At 40.3% G+C, this 23,468-nt stretch overlaps 1 protein-coding gene across 4 annotated transcripts in view; it reads right to left on the reverse strand.

The window, feature by feature from the left end:
- The window catches only part of DZIP1 (DAZ interacting zinc finger protein 1), a 67,645-nt gene that overhangs the window by 13,057 nt on the left and 31,120 nt on the right, over positions 1-23,468 (reverse strand). Inside the window, exons 7-13 of one of the 4 annotated variants that reach the window (XM_036250284.1) lie at positions 21,659-21,721; positions 14,563-14,703; positions 14,072-14,120; positions 12,897-12,953; positions 11,006-11,083; positions 6,112-6,171; positions 1,903-2,042 (exon numbers count right to left, since the gene is read on the reverse strand). In XM_036250284.1, the coding sequence (XP_036106177.1) occupies positions 1,903-2,042; positions 6,112-6,171; positions 11,006-11,083; positions 12,897-12,953; positions 14,072-14,120; positions 14,563-14,703; positions 21,659-21,721 (588 nt within the window). The remainder of the gene's footprint in view (positions 1-1,902; positions 2,043-6,111; positions 6,172-11,005; positions 11,084-12,896; positions 12,954-14,071; positions 14,121-14,562; positions 14,704-21,658; positions 21,722-23,468) is intronic. The other 3 variants (XM_036250285.1, XM_036250286.1, XM_036250287.1) reach the window with 3 other exon arrangements.

The raw sequence follows: 23,468 nt of genomic DNA on the forward strand, positions 1-23,468 counted from the left end.
AAAATGTCCCCAATAGAACATAAAACCCCTAAATCATATGCAAATAACCAACATGAAAACTACTGACATTCATGAATGTGTTTGATTTCCACTGCCCTAAGGGTGGTCAAAACCCACCTGGAAAGAATCTGTAGAAATTTAAGAGACTGACAACACTAAGAGTTGGTGAAAGATGTGAAGCAACTGACACCCCCATGCACTGATAAGGATAGTGTAAATTGGTATAAACACTTGAAAAACTATTTGGCTATGCCCACTGAAACAAAACATGCATACTCTAAGACTCAGTAGTTTCATTCCCAGAGATGTCTAAAAGAAAGGAATGCCTATGTCCACCAAAAGACATGTATAAGAATGTAATGTTCAAAAAGAGCCCCAAATTAGATATCCAAATGTCTATCAACAGGAGACTAGATAGAATGTAGCATACTCAGACAATAAAATACTACACTACAAACAATTGCTAAGTGAAATAACAGATATGAATCTCATAGACAAAATCATAAGCAAAAGAAGTCATATACAAAACGCTATATGAGCCCTGGCCGGTTTGGCTCAGCACTTAGAGCTTCAGCCCATGGATCAGAGAGACCCGGGTTCAATTCCGCTAAGGGCTTGTACCTCAGTTGTGGTTTGTCCCTGGCCCCGGTTGGGGTTGTGTGGGTAGCGACCAGTCGATGTGTCTCTCTCATGTCGATGTTTCTCTCTCTCTTCCTTCCTCTCTCCCTCCTGCTCTATCTGAGGATAAGTGCAAAAATGTCTTTGGGTGAGGATAAAAAATTAAAAAAACAAAACAAAAACACTACATGAGGTTCAAGAACAAATAAAATTAAGTCAGAATAGCCATACCTCTTTGAAAAATAAGGGGTGATATTGACTGAGGAAAAGCAAAAGAGTCTTCTAGGGTATTGAAAATGATCAATCTCTTGATCTGGGTGGTAGTTATAGTCCATACACACACACACACACACACACACACTCTCAGAGACACATACATACAAATCAATATACACACATATGTATACATATATACATACAGGAATACATATGTGCATACACACATGTACATATATATATCTGCACACACGCGTATACAAATAGATACACATGTGTACATATAGACCTATTTATACAAACACTATACACATCCATACACACATATGTGCACATGTATGTACACAACTTATGTGCATACACACATGCATGTGTACACACCATGTGCATGCATGTATGCATATACAGGGGTTGGCAAAGTAGGTTTACAGTTGTTTGCATGGAAAATACTACAATAATAAATAATAATACAAGAATAATCGCATACTCACAACCGTAAACCTACTTTTGTCCACCCCTGTACTTTTGCATATACAAACATACATGCACACATACATATGCAACCAAATGCATACATATAGGTATATAAATTCAAATTGTTCCCTTAAGATTTATATATTCTGTGTATATCAATAAAAAATGTAAAAAGCAAAGAGTACATATAACATGTACTAGAATTATTCAATCTGACAAAAACATGAAATATAATTCATTCATCCATTCATTTAACAAGTATTGCTTATGTGCTGATTTTGTAATAGGCAATACTTTGACGTTAATAGTAGAATGTAAGACACATTGCAATTGCCTAGATACAAACCCTGGCTCCTTCATTGCCAACTGTGAGCTGAAGCAAGTTACTTAACCCCTCTGTAGAATGGAGTAATACTGTCACTTACCTCAAAGATTTCTATGTTTAAATGAGTTATGTCCATGAAGCTCTTAGAAAGGTGCATTAACCTCCTCTCTCCTAATGTAAACAGAACTGACATGCCTTCTTCTCTTCTCTGATTTTTTTCTTATTTAGACAACAAAACCTGCAAATATTTCAAAAATAAATAAACTTACTGCATTAATCCCCAAGGTTTCCAATTTCCGCACCAAACTCTGCTCCAAGATTGTTCTTATTTTCTTAGTGAGAGAGGGATTATTCTTTAAAGCTTTCCTGAAATGGTTCTTGTTATTTAATTTCTGTTCATTTTCCCTTCCTGAAATAAGGTTTCAAAAAAATAAGGTTAAAAAACAATTTTAAAAATACATTAAATGTCTTAGTAGAAAATGATAAAAACACAACTTTTAAACAGCATGTGTAATGTTTTCAGTTTTTGGATATGTTAGTCATTCACCACAATATATAATAATTAAGCACTAGAGCTTTTAAAATGTTCTCGAGTTGACTTCAAAACTTCAACCATCTTTAAAGAGTTTCTTGATCCCTTAATCGAATTATATCTAGGTAAATAATGCAAGAAATATGTCTCTAAGGAAGCACAATGAAAAAAAATAATATAAAAGTTTAAAGTTTTATTCTAAAATTATTTTATTACTTTCTGAATAATTCATTTTCTAAATTCAATGAGAATTTATGTATTATTTTATGAAGAAAAAGCTCAATTTATTTTGAATAATTAAGTTTTTATATAATAAATTTAGAAGTTAAGTTCATATAAAATTTCAAAATGTGAAATTATCCCTCTTAAAATATTTACCAAAATGAAAAAGAAGTTAACACAAGTCTTAGAAAAAGTATGCTTTGTTTAAAACAACCTATAATTTAAAACAAAGAAAAAAATAACAGGCCAGGTTCTTCTAACTTTTCCTCCCCTATTTCTCTTTTATTCCCCCACTAAAATAATGTCTGATTCAACAGAGTTTGGAGAAGGGGTGTAACCACATGACCTTGAAGCACTGAGTCCTGTGTCAGAGGAAACTGAAAGCTTGATGAAAGAGACCCGGGGCCGGGCAGTCCGGACCCTCAGGAAAGGTCCAAAGGCTGATCTCGGCAAACACAACAGTACTATCATTCTGGAGCCTGATCTTCTGAACTGGGGCTTCTCACCTAATAAGGGTGGCACTGAACGCCACTGCCTGGGTGGGGGGCTGCAGGCTGACCCCACAGACACTCCATTTTCCCCAGGCTTCATCCGCCTCAGTGGGTGGGATTTTTAGGTACCCATGGCACTTAGATTTGTAGATCTTAAACAAAATGCCTTTGGTTAAGATGTTTTCTAAACACTAGTTCAATTCCAGTAGTAAAGATTGTCTGTTAATAGTTTTCCTGACAGCAAAATTATCAAATTACTATTTGTACATTAAATGGAAGGGAAAACCCTGCACGATGATGCTTTCTATACTGTGCCACTGCAGTTTGCTAAATCAAAATGATAACAGTTTATATGATTTAAAGTCAGAAGTAATCTTACATTTTATGTTCTCAGCACATATGCTACTGTTTTCCCAACCAATGTTTTCCAGTGTTCTGAACCCCCCCTCCCCCCAAAAAAGCACTTCTATCCTAGAAATGAAAAATACATCATAATCTAGAGGGCTTAGCTACACCTTGGCTGTGTTGCTGGGTTTGGCTGCTAGTTAGCCACCAAGTCTACAAGTATCTAGGGCTAAAAATAAAAGGAGATTCCAAGAGACAGTCTGGAAGTCATGGTGCTACCAATGAAATACAAGCACCTCCTGTTCTGATTATGCAGAGATCATTTTTTTGGTCGACATCTGGGATATGAAAGGAACTGCACAAAAACATAGCCTGAAGAAACGTTCTGGGCCCTGTCTGTTCGGGATGTAAGGGGACATGCAAGGGTTAAGCGATGCCTAGAATGGCTTGGTCACAGTTCAGAAGAGTTGTAAGGTCTTCGATAGCAGTCACTGAATTCAGTTATTGATTGATCCAGTTCACCCTCAACCATGATGACAAGTTCCTTTTGGTGACTCAGTTTCCCCAATGACCGCCGATTAAACATTTCCTTCTGTCCTCAAATTCACTTTATATGTTGACTGGCTTTGGAAAGCCATTTATGAATAATTAGAAAACCCTTGGTTAGAAAGACTCTGAGAAAGCTGGAGCTGGCCGACAGAACAAGATTAAGAATATAGAGTGGACAGGCAAAAAGACTGACAATCAAGTCTTTACATCAAGATGGAATGAATCACTTGAAAACCAACAGATGAAGATTTTAGTTGAAGCATGTATTGCTCACCAAGATGAACAAAACAAAACTTTAGCACTTCCTCTAATTGCAAACGTGAAAGCGTACGAAAGCATACGGCCAGTGCACAGGAGCCCATGCACATGGTCACTTGTCAGACGTACAACATAGCATTTATGGTAAGCAAATAATTGTCGCACAAGGCAAACAGTGAAAAGCAAAAACAAAAGCAGAATTTCTGAGCCTGAAAGGACTTTATCATCTAGTAATGAACCTCCTCATTTTTCATACAAGGATCAAAACCAGAGAGGTGAAGAGACTTCCCCCACTTTGTTCTTTGTAGTAAACTATGGAAAGAAGAAAACTTGGACTTAATTTCAGCCGTCACTAATTAAACTCAATGACTTGGAGCAAGCTCCTAATCCCTGTTTCAAGTTTCTGAATAACAAAATGGCCTCTAACACCACCTCCTGGCCCTCACACGCTAACACTTCATGAACAGCAAGATTAAGTAGTATGCCTTGACACACATGTCAATAAGCAAGGATGTAGACACTGTCTTCCCGATGAGTTACTTCTTGGTAATAGCCAGTGTTTTGCAAACCACTGCCTAAGGCATTAGATTAGTTGCACATGCATTATCCACAAAATGTTTGCACAAGCTGAAGAATTTATTGATGGCAATGAATCTGCTGCTGGCTTTGCAGAGGCACTGGAAGGATGTGGTCACTGTTTCTGTAATTCGGACTCCAGGGAGTTATTGATGGTTCTCAGTACTACCTCCTACTGGAACGGTGTAGGAACTCAAGGATGGTAGCGAAGATGTTCTTTCGCACTGATTCCCCAAATGTGGCAACAATCAGTGATGGTGCTTGCCGACAATGATCCCAAACTCACGCCTCATGTTTTCTGGGCAGAAGAATGCTAAAAGAAACACGGGCAGAGTGATGCAGTGGGAGGAACCTGGAACCGAAGTGGTGATGGTGGACAAATGGATTCCTCTTGGAATCTAGCCGACTCGTGTTTTAAATGTGGGTGAACTATATGACCTGAGGCCACAGTTTCAAAATTTTGGATCTTTTTTATGAACCTCCTGACACATTTCATGAATTCTTCAGAGAATAAGATATTTTGTGTTCTAGACATCAATGAATGATATGTAAGAGAAAGAAAGCACGCTACTAGAAAGTCAAGTGAAAATACGCCTCATATAGACATTATAGATATCATGATTTAGTCACTTCTCAATTTGTAGACTTGTTAAAAATTTTTGGATAAAATCTATAGAACACAGAAGAAGTTATAAAAATAGTAGTGCTTTACATATTAGAATATATTTTACTTCTCTTCCTAACAAAAATGACAAAACCAGAGCTCATATTAACAATTTGTTTTCTCCTAAAGAAGTGATGTGTGATAAAGCATTATTATTACCAAGGAGAAAAATATGACAAACTGATTCAAATGTAATTGTTTTAGAAACTACAAGTCGAGCATTAGAAAATACTCTTGATAATGTAAAATAATTTTCATAAGCTTCAAATATTAATTGCTAGAAAATAATTTTTAGAACTGCCAAGCAAAATGAGTAGGCAGTAAATAATATTTTAACTATCTCTTCGAACCTGTACTAGTTCCCAAATTCCACCAAAAACATTGTTCTGCACATAAATGTTCCACAGTCACAGCTTAAATGCTATGCTTTCCTTTCTATTAAAAACAATTTTGGGGGTGGGTACTTCACCCATCATTTCACAGATTCAGAGGCTGAGAAATAATTACTGTGATACGAATATTTGTGTGTCATCTGGCACACAGCACGTGTCAATTTGTCATCTGATCAGAAAACATCTGCACTGACATAAAGGCTTAATTTTCTTCGGAATTCCCTGACACAGGGAAGTTACTCATGTGCTAAGAATACAATAAAGCACAGGGAGAACATAACAGCATATTAGGGGAGTAAGACTGAAAATAGAATATAATCCAAACCTAAACATCTTCCCTAATTTTGACATAGTGTGCTAAAAACCACTGGGTCGTATTGTCAAGGCCTGGATTTTAGCATCTAAATATAATCTGTGCAGGTATAAACCCTGATCAAGCCCTTGGTTACCTTTTTCTTCCTCTGAAAGTTCTTCTATTGGTTCCAGTATGTGCGATGAGAATGCCTGTTCTATTAATGAGGAGAAATAAGAATAGTACAGACAGGACAACAGCAAAGTAAAATTAGTTTATTTTCAAACAATTTGGAAAGGTATAGTTCCATAGTATTTTAATCATGTCTAAAAGAGCAAGAATTTACTGGGGGAAAAAATATTGAGGCAGTCAGTTAAAGCTGCTCACTTTTTCATGGTATCTTCTCTTTCTATGTATCTTCCACTAACTCCACTCTCAGGATATTATATTTTTAAATAATGAAGTTAACATTTCGCATTCATCAACCTCGTGCCTGATATGATTCTTTTAGTGCACAAGGACCCTACTGGACTGGGTAGCTAAATAGAAAATTACTGAAAATATTTCAATTCCCAAAGATAAGAATATAAAAAATTCCCAGGGCTCTGGGACTCCCACTTCTCATGAGCCTTCGAGTGGTAGGACCAGGAAGATAAAGGGCCAGGACAGGTGGCCCTAGGGTCGGCACAGGACTAAGACCCATTCTTGAATACCTCCATGTCCCTAGGCCACATTTCAAGACTCAGTTCTGCTCTGAGAGGCACCAGGGCCAGGCTGCAGACTAATGAGAGATGAAGAGGGGCGTTTCCCAACCCCACCCCAGATTGGTGGCGGGGAGATGAGGCGTCTGGGTGACTGACTGCCAGGGAAAGGTTATTGTGCAGACACAAGGAAACTCACAGCATGGATAAAGCCAAACCCCATTCTATCAACAAAGACTAAGTTCCTCTTTGGGGAAGGTCAGGTTTAGGGTGAGGTCTAACCATGGCAGTCAGGCAGGCATTAGACATGGAATGAAATGTAAGCAAGAAGTCTTGTTTATTCTAGGAGGGTGCATGGTTCACTCATCCTCACCTTGCAGACTGACACAGGGCACCTCCCCAGGGAGTTCTCTACCTGCACCTGGAGGTCAGAGGTCATTTCATTCTACACCAGACCCCAGAGTACATGACAGGTGAGAATAATAATGGCCGACAATTACTGAGTGTTCACCAGGTTGCCAGGCATGGATCTAAGTGTTTTGCATGTATTAACTCAGATTTAATACTTTCCACATTAAATGTCTGGCTTTTAATTTATTAAAGGGTATTTATGTTACTCTATTTTAGGCATATACAAACACACACACACACATATATATAGGTATATACAATTAAGAATATATATATACATATATATGTCATATTTAGGTATATATAAATAGGCTCTTATAGCTTGGCCAACAACCTTAGTCAACATATCTAACATTGACTGTATGGGAGACATGCATTTTGGGGGGGGGCATGCATTTTAAACTACTTTTAAAAAATTAAATTTATTGGGGTGACACTGGTTAATAGGGTCATATAGGTTTCAAGTGTACTTTCAAATAAACTTTTGGAACACAGACTATTAGTAAGTAGGCGTCCACTTTAATTTTAAATAGGAACACAGCCCTGCTAAGGAGCATTTAAGTCCATCCATGCACCACAGCTGCTGAACACCAAACATGTGCTTTCAAATTTGTTATTTAGCATCAAGATTTAAAGATACACAAATAGACTGTGTTACTAGTTTGAACTGCTGAAAATAGAAATTTTAGGAGGACAATCAATCTCAGTATTTTTATGTCACATGGTGTATATTTTATTATATACTTCATGAAAACAACAAAAGTAAGGTTATGAGGAAAGTTCTATAAAATCTTAAAAAATCATATGTGCATATTTATGATCACTATATTACAGGCATAATTCTTTGACTTATTCTCTTGAGTCAGGACAAACTGCCCAAGTCCTGACTCTTCTTGTTGTGGTGCACAGGGCAAGGTCCTGGGGCAGGGGTAGATCCCCGAACTCGAGCTCCTCCTATAGAGGCTGAGGAAGTGAGGTCGACTGGACTCCAGCTCCCAAAACAAGCTGATGTCCCAAGAGGGGAGGGGAGGGCCTGCCATTCTTGTGCTGTATACGCCACAGGTCCAGACTGAAAGTCTCAGTTCCTGTCCTGAGCTGAGATCTCCAGGATGAAGCTGAAATACCCAGATGCTTGAGTCTCCCCTCTGAAGTTGCTGGATGCTTCCAGAAAAAGCCTTCTATCCATTTCCTACCATTACCCCCAGAAGTGAAACGCTCAGTCCTTCCTCTCACTGGCTGACTTCGTTGGGGGCCGCCAGCCCCATCCTTCAAGCTAACTTTTAGCCAGTGCCTGTTCAGGGGCTCCTGCTCCAAGGCCCTGCCTCCTGTGACCCTCTCTACAGCTCACCAAAGTAGCCATGACTATTCTCCCCATTTGGCAGGCAAGGAAACCTAAGCCTATTGTTTCCTGAGTCAACTGCGAATCCAGACTGCCTGCTTCCCAAGTCCAGGTAGTGGGCCACAACGCCATGACGTCTCCCTCCTGGTGCTCATTGAGTTTGTCTTCCAGATTCTCTAAATAGCACCATCGTCACCCAGCATCTGAACTCATCACGTCCTGCCCCTGCCCTCACCCTTGCCCCCATCACTGGTCCAGCCTTTCCACCAGTTCCACTGAACAGATGTTAGGTCCATGCCCTCTGGTGTCATCACCATACCCCGATTCCAGGTGAGGAATCTCACATAGACTATTACTAACACCGCCAACTGGTCTCCCCAGCTCTGATTCTTTCAACATACTCTGGTCAAGCTACGCGTCCTGAAGCCCAGCTCTCCGATCCGGCCTTGTCCAGCCTCAGAACATTTTGTGGCTACACAATGCCGCAGGAACGGGCCTGAACAGATCTAGTCAGCTCAGTGGTTGCCATGAACAGTCTCAACCAACCTTATTTCCTTCAAACCTCTTCTGCATACTCTATGCTCAGCCAGAGAATTCATCTGCACCATTAATTCACATCTAGGGCTTTCCTGCTACCTTTTGCTTCCACTTTTTGCTTTGTCTCAGCTCAAGGGAGCAGCACCAAACCACACACACACACATTCTTTCCGGGGTAAACCACATCCCATAACTGATCACCTCAATCCAGGAAAATGTAGAAATGCCATCCCGGCCCTAAAGCTCCTGGTAAGACGGCTGGGGCTCCGCTGCAGCCGCATCTCTCAATCCTGCTGCTCGACAGGTGCTGTCGAGAGCACTGCATGCTAAACCCCTGCTGCAAGCCCCCCTCAGAGTCTGTTTCTCAGGAAACCAACCTAAGGCGATGAGTAATCCTGGCATTGCTTGTGGTAAAGAACCTCACCAAGCTTTGAGATGGAACAAAAGGAAAGACAGAGGTAATCGGGCTAATTAATGTTATGCAATACATGATTACTGCCCCCGGCACCGCTCACACAGGTGGGGTGGGGGTAGGTCAGTGATCCCCAGCCAAGGTTCCGCCTTGCTCCTGCCCATGGAGATGCTCACAAATCAGCTTTGATCCCAATCCAAGGTTTGCAGGCCCCGTGCCAAGTCTGGCTGGCATTTAAAACTAGCATTTCAGTCCTAGCAGATGCCAGCAAGAGGGCATGGTTGAGTCATGCGGCCCTGGCCCAATCAGGGCAGGTACAGATGGAACACACTGCTTCAGAACCAGCAGATTTGTCAGGACCCTTGGACTGATCCCAGATAACTTAGCATGTGGACTATATGTGTCCTTTGGCAGGAACCAAAAATATAAAACAAAAGAAAATGTGGACCTTATATAATGTTATACAGAAAGCTAACTATAACCAAGTAGAGAAAAAGAAACCAAACACTGTTGAAGTCCAAGAGAGGAGTGGCCAGCGACTGCTTATAAAAGGAGGCAACAGAGAAATTCTAGACCCAATATAAAATAATATGAATAGAGAATAATGACAGAGAAAACTGACTTGTATTTCAATATTAAAGTAAATTATATAAGTCCAACATACATTTTATCTGTTACTGGTCCAAAGGGAAAAAACCCTGCATGTTCTAAACCATAAATAATAACATACAATATGTGCAGAATTTGCATTGCATATTGTTAACACATGCTCAGGGGAACTGATCCATCTGAAATAATCTTAGGGAAAAAAATAATAAGGGGCAATAGTATGCGATGAGTGAGTCAAAACAACAATTACAAAGGCCATCATATACAGAACACAACATTTATGAAGACAAAAAGTTCGACTCGACTGATCATGGATTTAAGTCTAATTAAAAGTAAGTCTAATTAAATTTAAGTCTAAAAACAAATGTAGAATGAATTAATCATTAGGTGAAACAGGAAAAAGATGGTTCCTTCCCATTTTAATTCATTTGTAATCTACAGCAGACCATAGGAAAATAACACATTTAAGGATATACTACAAAAACTGTGTCTAGTTGCATAAAAGTAACATATGGCTACAAATATTCACCCTATCTACTGGATGATGCTAACAACAATTATCACTCCAGTGGTCTGGTCCAACAACTGAATCCTGGCAGCAATTCTGTCCAGTGGTTCCTACTTTTTTTTCTTTGGTTTCCATCACATGTCTTAGATTTTTCCCAACCAATGGCTGAAACTGTTTATTTTAAAATGTTGACTTGCTGCCCCATTGAAAGTTATAAAAACAGTCACATATGCCCTGTGGCATGTGCTGGTTGGCTGGTCTAGAAAGTCACCCTCTTACCTAATACCTACTACTTTCCACCAAAAATCCTAAATAATGAAATTACTATTCAAAGTTAACATATATTTTATACTTTATGGCTTTGGTGGGCATAGTCAGTTTATGATATTAAATAGGAAGACTGAAGCTTTATTAACTGTTTTGCATTCACAAAAATGTTTTTTCTTTTGCATAACTACCCCCGGAGAAAAGCACTTTCAATTAATAAGTTATCTAACTCAGGGTGGAAACTGCACATAAAACGCTGAGACTTACCATGTGCCATTGTTAGACTTGACTTAGCATCCAAAGTCTGTGGGGCTGGGACAGTCACTGAAACAGCATAAAAAAAATCTCTATAACTAAAGCATCAGCATCTGACCCTGATGATAACCAAATACTACACAAACTAGTCAAGATATATACAAACCACAATGGACAAATGTTTCATATTAGTCAAAACCAATTCTGAGTAATAGCTTTATCTAAATATAATTCACCCTTTTAAAATACACAATTAAATAGATTGGTATATTCAGAGTTGTGTGAAGGAAAGCAGAGTTTGCCACCCCAAAATATGTCTTACTGGGATATTGATTATTTTAGGACGGTTAATTTTAACCAGTAGAAGTTACTGGGTTTGGAAAATTAAAATCTGTGGGACATACCAGCCCAACACTTGTTTTTATAAATAAAGTTTTATTGGCACACACTATTGTTCCAGTGTTACGCCAAGTATAATGAAATATGAACAACAACTGAGTACCTTTTAACCTTTCATCCTTCTCTGAAATGTATTGTTTTCTTTCTTTGTTCAATATTTTTCTTTTTTTTTTTCAGAGAGAGAGGAAGGGAGAGGGAGAGAGAGACAGAAACATCTCTGAGAGAGAACATCGATTGGCCACCTCCTGCATGCCCTGCACTGGGCATCAGGCCCACAACCTGGGCATGTGCCCTGACTGGGAATTGAACTGCTGACTTCTTGGTGCATGGGTCAATGCTCAACCACTGAGCCACACTGGCCAGGTTGTATTGTTTTATTTATTTTGTAAGATATAAGCCCAGCCCAGCCGGTGTGGCTCAGTGGTTGAGCATTGACCCATGCACCAAGAGGTCACCGGTTCGATTCTGGTCAGGGTACATGCCCAGGTTGTGGGCCAAATCCCTAGTGGGGGGCATGCAGGAGGTGGCCAATCGATGTTCTCTCTCGTCAATGTTTCTATCTCTCTCTCCCTCTCCCTTCCTCTCTCTCTAAAATCAATAAAGAAAAAAAAAAAAAGATGTAAGTCCAGCTTCTACTCTCCCCTCAGCCCTACTCTTAACATTTAAACTACTGTCTCCTCTTCAACGCCTCTCAACCTCTTCAGATTCCAAAAGCAACATCAAGAGTACTCAAGAAGCATCTCAGCCGAAAGAGTGGTAAAACCATTAGCATTTTCTGGCCTGTGGTGCCAGGTTCCCAATCACATTCATCAGTGTTCTTTCTTCAGTGCACAGACCTGGGCCCACATGAAAGGTGCCACTTTGAGCCCACCTCAGTGCAGGCCCCATCCTCACGTCCAGATCCCTGTTCACATGCATGTCCTCTCTTGCCCCGCATCGCCTGCTCCCTGACTCACTCCACCCTTACACTTTCCTGATTGGAAATAAAAATATCTCAAATTAAGAAAATAACTTGTTTGGTTCTAAACAGTACAGAGTATGTCTTTTGAGATTATAACCAAATCCTGATCGCTTCGGGAGACAGCTGTGCTCAGCTGAACTCGAGTGAGTGGCAGCGGCAACATCAGCTCAAAGCCTGCAGCAATGAAAGTCCTGGTGAGGCCAAAATGTGGTGGCCACCACACAGTCACATCTTCACACAGTGTGTCACCTTGGGAAACCCAAAAGTACAGACTGGAGTGATGCCAAAGAATCTGTAGTCGTCCCTGTGTTAGGTGAATTGCAAAATCAAGGAATGGCTAACCCCATCACCACAAAGACACGTGGATATTTACAATCTTGGTTTTAGAACTAGGTGAAAGCCAGGAATCAAAATAATCATTATGTAATCTCCAAACACATTGGTTTTCAAAGAAAAGACTCTATAAAATTAAGCAGAAGTTATATATTAGTTTAGCACTTGATAAAATATCTTTTGAATCCTGAGCTTACTATAGAAACTTACTAGGTACAGCTTGGGCCGTTGGCTTAGATTCAAAAGTTTGCCAGGTTAAAGGAGTCCCTGAAATAACAAAAGTCACAAGCTATAGGTTATATTTTGCCAGCACTTACCCTAATCTTTTTCCCACATAAAATAATAAACAACATTTACTAACATATAGCGACTCACCCAATAAAGATGTTTAACAGAAATCTTTATAAAGCTAACTTTTCCTAAAAATACTTTTTGGTCCAATATTTATGCTATTAGGTAAGCATACAGGTATTCCTCACTATCTGAACTCTCACTATTCAAAGAGAAATTATAGAGAAACACAGCCCTTCCTAAGCCTTCCTTTCAAAACAAGAAGGAAACAAGTGGTAGGTCAACGTCTTTCCTGAGGCCCCTGAAACAGAGCTGCAGTTAGTGAGTCTCAAGTAGACGCCTTAACGACCTGACACGTGCAGGAAAACAAGACTGAGGTCACTTAGAAGGCGACCAGGCAAAAGGTAAGTTTTATGTTCTATTGTGAGACCCTGTACTTCTGGCCGCCAGTCTCCCATCCAGACTGTCTCTTAAACGATACAAAAGTGGATGCTATCATTGCTACACTTAGTAGGCTGCATATGCCCTCACTGTGCTTAGTACAAACCTTTAGCACCAAACAATTGCAAGTAAGAATAATGCAGTAAGCCTCTACAGTACTTTAAAATAATTGATTTTAATAGCAGTAACAGTAGCTAACACTAATGAATGTTTAATGGGTGTACTTTTCACAGGTTCGCCCATGTACTCCTTGTAACAAGCCTAAGATATAGTCATTATTAATATTCCAACTTTAGAGTGGAGGAAACTGAGGCAGAGACTCATAAAGCTATGAAGTGCCAGAGATGGGAGCTGAGCCCTGTCTCCAGGCCTGTTGAATCATAACTCCATCTACTGCACATGAGTACAGAGGAAAATGGTTACTGTGCATAACGATAGTCTAATAAAGAATAAAGGAGACCATTCAATAACAGTTTAGGTATTTAAAATTCTTCAACTTTCTGGGCTGTGATAACAAATCTCTCAGATTAAAATAACCAGAGGAATGCCATCTTAGCACCCGTAAACAGTCAGAGCCCCACATTTTTCTGATGCCCAGCACGTGGTTAGGGACATCCACCTTGCCTCCAGCACTGGGATCCCGGTCCACTTACCTTTGGGTTCACTGACACTGTTTGATGGTTTGCTGGTAAACTCTTTAATCTGCAAAGAAAAAGAGTCTTCTAGGGATGCATGTTTGAAATTAGATAGGGACATACTGGATAATGAACAGATACTAGACTTAGTAAATTAACCTTCTCATGAAATTCTCCTAGGACACCGGAGGACACGTGGGCTTTAAAGACAAGGAGACAAAAGTTTCATGGAAGCAGCATTTGGATTTGGCTGCTTCTCAAAGTAATTACTAAAATAAACTCTTATCAAATTTGTTCTAATTCTAATTAAATAAATCTCTCTGCAGTATTTTAAAATACCTTTTAAAAAATTATTTGATTGAATTTAGTTTTACAGACAACCATAGGGGAAAAACATATTCCATCTTCTTTGTCTTAGCCAACTTACAAATGTGCTAAAATAAAAACACATTTCTTATATAAACTGCACTACTTCAAGAAAAACAGTGCCGATATATCACCAAAAATACCTGTTGTCTCTGACTGATAATTGGTTCATTCTGTTCCTGAAGTCTCTGCCCTTGCTCTTCTATCCTTTTCTTGTAGAAAACATTATTTGCATTTAGATTGTCTATCATTAAGGTTTGAAGTTTTTCTATATGTGACAGGAGCTGGAAAAAAATTAAGAAAGGTATCAGTCTGCAAATTGCATGTAAATCATCTTCTGCGGTCTATATGTGCATGCCCTGCCCTCTTTGCTGGCCTACATTATCAGTGCACATTAGGTCACGGAGTAAATCTTTGATCACCGGGTACCAAGGCCCTGGCTGTACAAGGGGCTTCATTTCTGTTCCCAGAGAGCTCAGACAGACAACACTGATAATGTGAGCAGCCGAGTGAACTTGAGCACATTGCATGAAATAACACAGGGGTGAGCAATGATGAAGGATCAAGGCTTCCCCCGCAGAGTGGCTGCGACCCCATGCAGTCCTGTCCTGCACACGTCCACATGTGCCATCCCGGCTCAAATGGGCACTCCCTGGGCCAGAGAGCCCATCTTGATTATGTTTACATGTCCAGCAACTTGCACAATCCCTGGTCCTTGGCAGGTTCTCAATAAATATTTACAGCATAAAGGAAGGTGGAAGGAGGAGGGTAGAGGGAAAAAGAGGAGGAGGAGAGAGGAATGACTAAAGTAACAGAAAGAAAGGAGAGATGCAGAGGACAGACAGATCCAAAGACTCATAGAGTCATCTTTAGAGGCTTAATGTCAGGGAGGATCATAAATTAGACAAAAAGGATTCAAGAAGAATTTGTTTCCAATAATTTAGGAATTTAAGGAAAGATTCTTTTTTTAAATCCTCATCCGAGGATATTTTTCCATTTATCTTCAGATAGAGTGGGAGGGAGGGAGAGATAGAAAGAGAAACAATGATGCAAGAGAGACACATTGATTGATTGGCACCTGCATGATCCCGACGACGGCTGGGGACCGAATCACAACCGAGGTACCCACCCTTGACCGGAATTGAACCTGCAACTCTTTGGTCCATGGGCCAACACTCTGACCACTGAGCCAAATTGGCCAGGATAAGGGAAAAATTCTTAAAGCAATTTCAGTAGTTGTTTAAACAGAGTGGGGAAAAATCTTGGTAATTAGAGCTAAGGACATTCCATGCCTACAGCATAGAAATGGAGACAGGGGTGTACGGATCAAATAAATGGGGGGGGGTCATTTAGCCATGCCTGTGAGGGGTACAAAAGGTGTTGAGAGCAGCATTTCCTAACTTGCTTGATTTAAAAAAAAATTTTTTTTAATCCTCACCTGAGGATATTTTTCCATTTATCTTCAGATAGAGTGGGAAGAAAGAAGAGAGAGGGAGAGAGAGGGAAACATCAACATGAGAGGGACACATCGACTGGATTGGAATCGAACCCACGACTCTTTGGTCCACGGACCGACGCTCTAACCACTGAGCAAACTGGCCAGGGCTTACTTACTGGATATTTTTTTAAACAAACATTGACCATGTGCTAGAGGCTGTGTTAAGCACTTCACCTTGCTGAATCCACACCACAGCCTTTAGGACACAAGTTTTGACCCCATTGTACAGAGAGGGAAACTCAAGTCTAGAGAGGTAAAGTAGCTGGTCCAGGCTCAGACAGCTGGAGGAGGAAGAAGCCAGACGTGAGACTTTACGTTTGGCTTCAAAGTCAACGCTCCCAGCTGTAGTGCCTGTGTCATGAAAGATACTAATAAATAATATTTGTATGCAATCAAACAGCCCCCAGGACTTTAAGAAATCATCAAATCAAAAAGTAATAGCAAGGGAACTTTTATTTATTTATTTTTTGTTGTTGTTAATCCTCACCGAGGATGTTTTTTTCATTGATTTTTTTAGAGAGTGGAAGAGAGGGAGGGAGGGAGGGAGACAGAAACATCGATGTGAGACATATTGATTGGTTGCCCCCCCCACGCTGCACCCCCATTCCCTGCACAACCCTGACTGGGGCTGGGTATTGACCCTGCAACCCAGGTACGTGCCGTTGACCTGGAATCAAACCTGAGGCTCTTTAGTACATGGACCGACACTCTAACCGCTGAATCAAACCAGCTAGGGTACAATGTACCTTTTATAATGGCCAAAATTCAGACCACCGACAATACCAAATGCTGGTGAGGACATGGAGCAGCAGGAACTCGTTAATTGCTAGTGGGAATGCAAAATGGTACAGCCTTACAAAACTATACATATTCTTACCATATAATCCAGCAATCATGCTCCTTGGCATTTACCCAAAGGAGTTGAAAACTCATGTCCACACAGAAACCTGCACATAGCTGTACATGGTAGCCTTATTCATCAGAGCTAAAATTTGGAAGCAACCAAAATACCTTTCACTAGATAAATGGATAAATAAACTGTGGTCCACCCAGACAACAGAATATTATTCTGCATTAAAAAGAAGTCAGCTATCAAGCCATGAAAAGACTTGGAGGAACTTTAAATGCATGTTACTAAGTGGAAGAAGCCAATCTGAAAAGGCTACATCCTGTATGATTCCAACTATATGACATTCTGGAGAAGGGAAAAATACAGAAACAGTAAAAAGATCAGAGGTTAGAGGGAAGGACAGGATGAATAGGCACAGCACAGAGAATTTCTAGGGCAGTAGAACTATTCTGTGTGCTACTGTAAAGGTGGATACGTGTCACTTGTCCAAACTTATAGAATGTAGAGAACAAGAGTGAACCCTAAAGTAAATTTTGGACTTTGGATGATAATGATGTGTCAACGTAAGTTCAATGCTTGTAACACATACTACTGTGGTATGGAATGTTGACAGCGTGGGGGAGGCTGTGCTCATGGGGTGTGAGGGCAGTGAGTAGTTACTAACTCTCTGTACTTTCTGCTCAGTTATGCTGTGAACCTAAAAAATAGTCCAATAACATAAAAAAAACAAACAACAAAAAGTTAATGCTCTGGATCAGTACACTGCAATACTTTTGAAGTGCTCTGTGCTTATATGCAGTTGGGCAAATTCTGGGTTAAACCAAGTTAAAAAGGTTTCCTGAGTGAAGACCAAAAATAACCTTTCATATCCTAGTAAATGGAGAGCATCTTCCCCCCCAAGGAGAATACTGTTAGGAATCTTCTCTACACGTTTACAGACCACTGGAAGAGTGTCCCCAACAGCATTTTAGAAAACACTGAGCTGGAAAACTGAAATAAAACCCAGTGGAGATTTAGGATCAACAATATGGGGAGTCATTCCAGGTCCCAAGAAGAAAGAGGACATAGGAAAAACGAAGGGATGGCTCCACTTTGATAATAGAATTGAAAATTGACCACGAAGGTATAGAAAAAGTTCACTGAGAGAGGAATGTGATCATCTAAGCAAAGGATAGCCAGATATTATTTCCAACAGTCTGTCTTGAGCCCATCTGCTAAGACCTTCTACCATCCCAAACCCTCCCTTTGTTTCCTACCAGTCCACATCCCCCCACCCTCCTTTCCTTATATGACCATTCTACAACTTCCCAAGCCCTCGAGAATCTTCTGTGGGGTCAAAAGGGTATACCATAATTTATCTGCGACTCCCTTTGAACTCCTACCAATGTTATTTTTTTTAAAAAAAGACTGCCGAGAATCTAAGTAAAGCAATAAAAAGTTGGCAAACACAACTTCCCTTAAACAGAGAGATACAATATGCTCATTGTAGGACCAGCAGGCACCAATCATGTGGAATAATTAATACTTAGGTCTCAGGCAGAGATGACTAAACTGATTGAATTCACCCCCCTGATAGGGTGTAAGAGAAATGAAGGAAGAAGTAAGCAGCTCTGAACAGACAAGGGAGCAGCATAGCCTAGCGGTGGCCCAAACACTCCACACTCCCAGTTTGGGAAACGAGGCGCCTCACTCAGAACCAGAAAGGCCTGTCCCCCTTCCTCTGGACTACCAGCAGTCGGTCCTTCTCTCTCATGACTTGCGGTGGCAGGTGTGAAACTCTGCAATTCGCATTCTTTCTGCCAGAAGGCCACTCGCTCCCCAGCTGCCTGGAACACAGGGGGCTTTAAAAGAGCAAGGATTAATTCTTACCCCTATCGATAAGGAAGCCCGAATTCTGTCCCTAAATACCAATGCTGTAAGATGCCTTGAACAATAAGAGTAGGAACTTCACATTATCTAAGAGTAGTGGTTCAAACACTGGATCCAAAACAGAACTGTCCAGATTTGGTTTTTTGGTGTGTGTCCCCCCCCCCCCCACCCAAATATGCATATCCCAGACTTACCTACTGAATGAGAATCTCACATTGTAGAATGGCGCATGTGTATTTTGGAAAAAAGCCTCAGGTCACTCTGAAGTGCAACCATCTTTAGGAACTATTACCTTAGAGCATCTCAAAGCAAAGCGAGACTGTTCTTACAGAAAAGCCACAACTCTGAGTTGTCACAGCCCAGTCCCCTCCCCAGCGGGCTAAGTGCCTAACACCTGACAGGTAAGCAAGGCAGTGAAGCAGACAAGCAGGGCCCAGAGGCTAAGAGGACCTGAGTTCAAATACCATGCTCACACTGACTGACCCTGCTCTTCTGAACCCTATAATCAGCATTTCTCCATCCACAAAAACAAGGTTGAATGATCCCCTTTCTGGACATCTAGCACATTTTTAGGCAAATTACTGAATGCTGGGACTACAATGGAGAACTAACTAGATAGTAGAGCTACTGATCTCGTTTGAGAAGCAGAAATTAAACAAACAAATAAGCAAAAATAATTTAAAACAGTGATCAGAACTACATGCATGAAGTGATGACAATAATAAAGGGAGGGGACTACCTACTCAGGTGGAGCAGTCCCAGCTGACACCTAAAGCAGGGCCAGAGAGGGGCGTGGAGACAGAAATCTAAAACGGCTCAAGTTTGCACCTCCAGAGTACAGGTCCTGTGTATCCCTTTCCCTTAACCTTATAGACTTGATATTTGTGTCCTTCAAAAATTAATGTTGATGCCCTAACCCCAATGTACTAGGAGATGGGGCCTTTGGAAGGTCACTCACTAGTTTTAGATGAAGTCATGAAGGTAGGGTCCTCATGGTGGAATTAGTGCCCTTATAAGAAAAGACCTGAGCTTGCCCTCCCCTCCCCTCCCCTCCCTCTTCCCCTTCTCTCTCTCTGTCTCTCTCTCTCTCTCTCTCTGTGCCATGAAAGGACAGAGTAGCCATCTGCAAGAGGGCACTCACTAGGAATTGAATGGGTTAACACCCAGAATCCCAGCCTCTAGTATAGTGAGAAATAATTATACAGCCAGAACAGACTGACACAGGGGATCCAAAGAACTAGAAAATCCATACAATTTAAATTGAAAAAAAAACAAAAAACAACCCCACAATTTTTCCTAAAGAAAAGGATCTCAAATAAATCTACTTTAGATGTTTTGCACTAGTGTAAAATCACTTTAACACTTAAATTTCCAATGCACTCAGCTGAAAGGAAATCAGTGTTATAATTAGTTTGTTTTCATAAAAATGATTTTAATGTGAACAATTCTTGTCTTTATTTAAAAAGTATTTACGCCCTGGCCAGTTTGGCTCAGCGGTTAGAGCGTCGGCCTGCGGTCTGGAGAGACCCGGGTTCGGTTCCCGCTAAGGGCGCATGCCTCGGTTGCAGTTTGTCCCCGGCCCTGATCGGTTGTGTGGGTGGCAGCCACTCGATGTGTCCCTTTCACGTCGATGTTTCTCTCTCTCTCTGTTCCTCTCTCTCCCTCCCACTCTATCTGAACAAAAAAATGGAAAAATGTCCTCGGGTGAGGATAAAAATAAAAAATAAATAAAAATTAAAAAGTATTTACACTGTCGCTCTGTATGAAAAAATTAGAAACCTATTCGACAATGAAGAAATGATTAATTCACGCTACATCTGTAATCCCTTCACACATGTAAGATCATCATATAACCATTAAAAAAGAATATTTTAAAACATAGGCTATATTGCCCTGACCTGTTTGACTCAGTGGTTAGAGTGTCAGCCTGTGGACTAAAGGGTTGTGGGTTCGATTCCTGGTCAAGGGCACATACCTGGGTTGCGGGTTTGATCCCCAGTCTCGGTCAGGGATGTGAGGGAGGCAACCAATCGATGTGTCTCTCTCACATTGATGCTTCTCTCTCTCTCTTCCTCCCTCCCTTCCACTCTATCTAAAAACCAATGGAAAAATACCTTCAGGTGAGGATTAACAAAAAACAAACAAATAAGAAAACAGAATATATTAAGTGAAAAGTATATAAAGTTATAAATAAAAAGCATAATTCAAAATTTGTAAGATTGTGGGTTTCTAACTTATGGAAATGCAACATTATTTACAGCATAGAAAAAAGACAAAGAAATTATAACAAAGAAGTAGCAGTGGTTATCTTTGATATTGAAACTATAAGTAATTTTAAGTTTCTCCACAAAATGTATTAAGTAAAAAAATACTACTTTAATTATAAGGAAAAGCAAATATTCTTTGCAAAATGACCCACTTATAGGCCATAGGTTTCTTTTGTGTGTGTGTGTGTGTGTTCCAGATACAGTTGACATACAAAATTATATTAGTTTCAGATGTACAATATAGTGATTAGACCTATATATAAGTTGCAAAGTGATCCCCCCATAATTCTAGTAATCATCTGACACCATAAGAGTCATTACAATATTATTGACTATATTACCTATGCTATACTTTATTGTGACTATTTTATAACTGCCAATTTGTGCTTCTTAATCCCTTCACCTTTCTCACCCATCTCCCCACCCCTCCCATCTGGCAACCATCAATCAGTTTGTTCTCTGTATCTATGAGTTTGTTTGTTTATTTTGTTTTCTAGATTCCACTTGTAAGTAAAATAATATGGTATTTGTCTTTCTCTGTCCAACTTATTTCACTTAGCATAATACACTCTTGGTCCATCCATGTTGTCACAAATGGCAACATTGCATTCTTTTTATGGTTGAGTAATATTCCATTGTAATATGTACCACATCTTCTTTATCCACTTGTCCACAGAGGACAGTTAGGTTGCCTCTACATCTTGGCTCTTGTAAATAATGCTGCAATGAACATGGGGATGGTTTCTTAATCTCACCTGACCCTTCTCTTTTTTGTGTTCTTGATGAAGAGCTTGAACTCGAGCTGTCCACTTGCTTTCCTAGGAAACAATAAAACAAGAGTAATTCATGTGCAATTGTAACAATGAAATCTACTCAAAATGGATGCTTCCTTTCTGGTGGGTACCTATGAAACCCAACAATTTGGTAAAATGTTAACAGGCATTTTTAGAATACATACAGTCAAAAATGTTTAAACACATTTGTCGTGATTTCAGTCTTACACTCTAAGGCAGGTATTAGCAAACCTTTTCTGTTAAGAGGCTAATAGTAAATACAAAGGTGGGCAAAGTAGGTCTACCTTGCATTTTGACATTCTTTTGCATTAAAAAGTCTATTGTAATAATCATAACTTGCATGTCTTTTTCCATACCAACAACTATACACCCACTTTTGCCCTCCCATTAGGCTCTGGGAACCAGATGACTGGGTTACCACTACGAATAGTAGCAGAACAGCTACTAACTAAATATACATAATAACTAAATGAATGGGTATGGCTTAGTTCCAATAAAATTTTGTTTTCAAAAATATTAGTGCTAGCTGGCCAGCCTAAGAAACAAAATGGAAACACCCCGTTTTCTAAGTTCATGGGTTCTGAACTGGCAATACAGCTCATAGGAAAGAAACAGGAAAAAATTTAGGGGGGACCTTAGGATTTTATAACTGGGTCCTTTAATTCATGAGAGACCAACCTGCTGGGAGCAACTGCCAATTGCTCGGTTCACGACACAATTCTTGGTCCCTTACCATGTACCAGACACCTCGGTGGGCAGCCCCTGGCTGGCCAGGGAAGGACAGGAGGAAGGGTACAGGCGGGAGGTGGACATGACAATAGAGAGTTTCCACATAATGAGCATGGGATCAGGCCCCTCTTGGGGGACTACAGAAATGCAAAAACTCAGAGGTCCAGAACTCTCTAGAAGAGGTGCTGCCCCAGCTGAATGAGTAAGCTGTAAGTCTTGCAACTGGGAGGTGCTGGACAACAAAAGGCACAAGAGCAAAAGCAGAACACAGAATGCCATGTTCTGGGAACCCCGGCTGCTCGGTGCTGCTGGGAGTGTCAAGGGAAAGCCGAGAGATGGAGGATGACGCAGGGTCCAGGTCCTCGGGGACTTGGAGTGCTGGTTAAGGATTTAAGACTTTGATCTGTGGAAATGGGGAGCCACCGAAATGTTAGACAGGACAGTGACATGGGCAGCCTGGCTGTCACACGGAGTGTAGATTTGTGGGAGGGAGGCAAGATGTGAGCGGCAAAGCAAGCCGCGGTGCCAGCTGTTCATATTTCAAAAGCACACTCATTTTTTAAAATCATGTATTACTGCTTTTTTAAAAAGTCCTGAATTCATAAACTTTAATCTCTATTTGTTTCCTGGTAAAACACAATGTTCCGCTAAACCAGTATGACCAAATGACCAGTGTGAAGACTTCGGTGATTACGGAGGCTCACTTCCAAATGACTGCAGTTGTGTTTGACAAATGTAAAAGATCATCAGTTCACCAATGTTGTAGTATATTTGAGCTCTAAAAATAAAGTTAGTGCTTCAATATGCCTTTCTATGCCTTTGAAACTGAGACTTACATCTCAAGTGTGAAAAATAAATACTGAGTGAGGTAATGTTAACCAATTCAAATAGATATTATCTTAGGGAAAAATGAAGCAATTTTGCCAACTGTTCTGTTTCCATGTCTATTAGTCAATCAACAAGCAATTAATGAACACCTATTATGAATTATACATGTATTAGGAGACAAGAAAATAGAATCAGCCACCTTCATGGCCACTGA

Source organism: Molossus molossus, unplaced genomic scaffold (assembly GCF_014108415.1).
Source record: "Molossus molossus isolate mMolMol1 unplaced genomic scaffold, mMolMol1.p scaffold_m16_p_9, whole genome shotgun sequence".
NCBI lineage: Eukaryota > Metazoa > Chordata > Mammalia > Chiroptera > Molossidae > Molossus > Molossus molossus.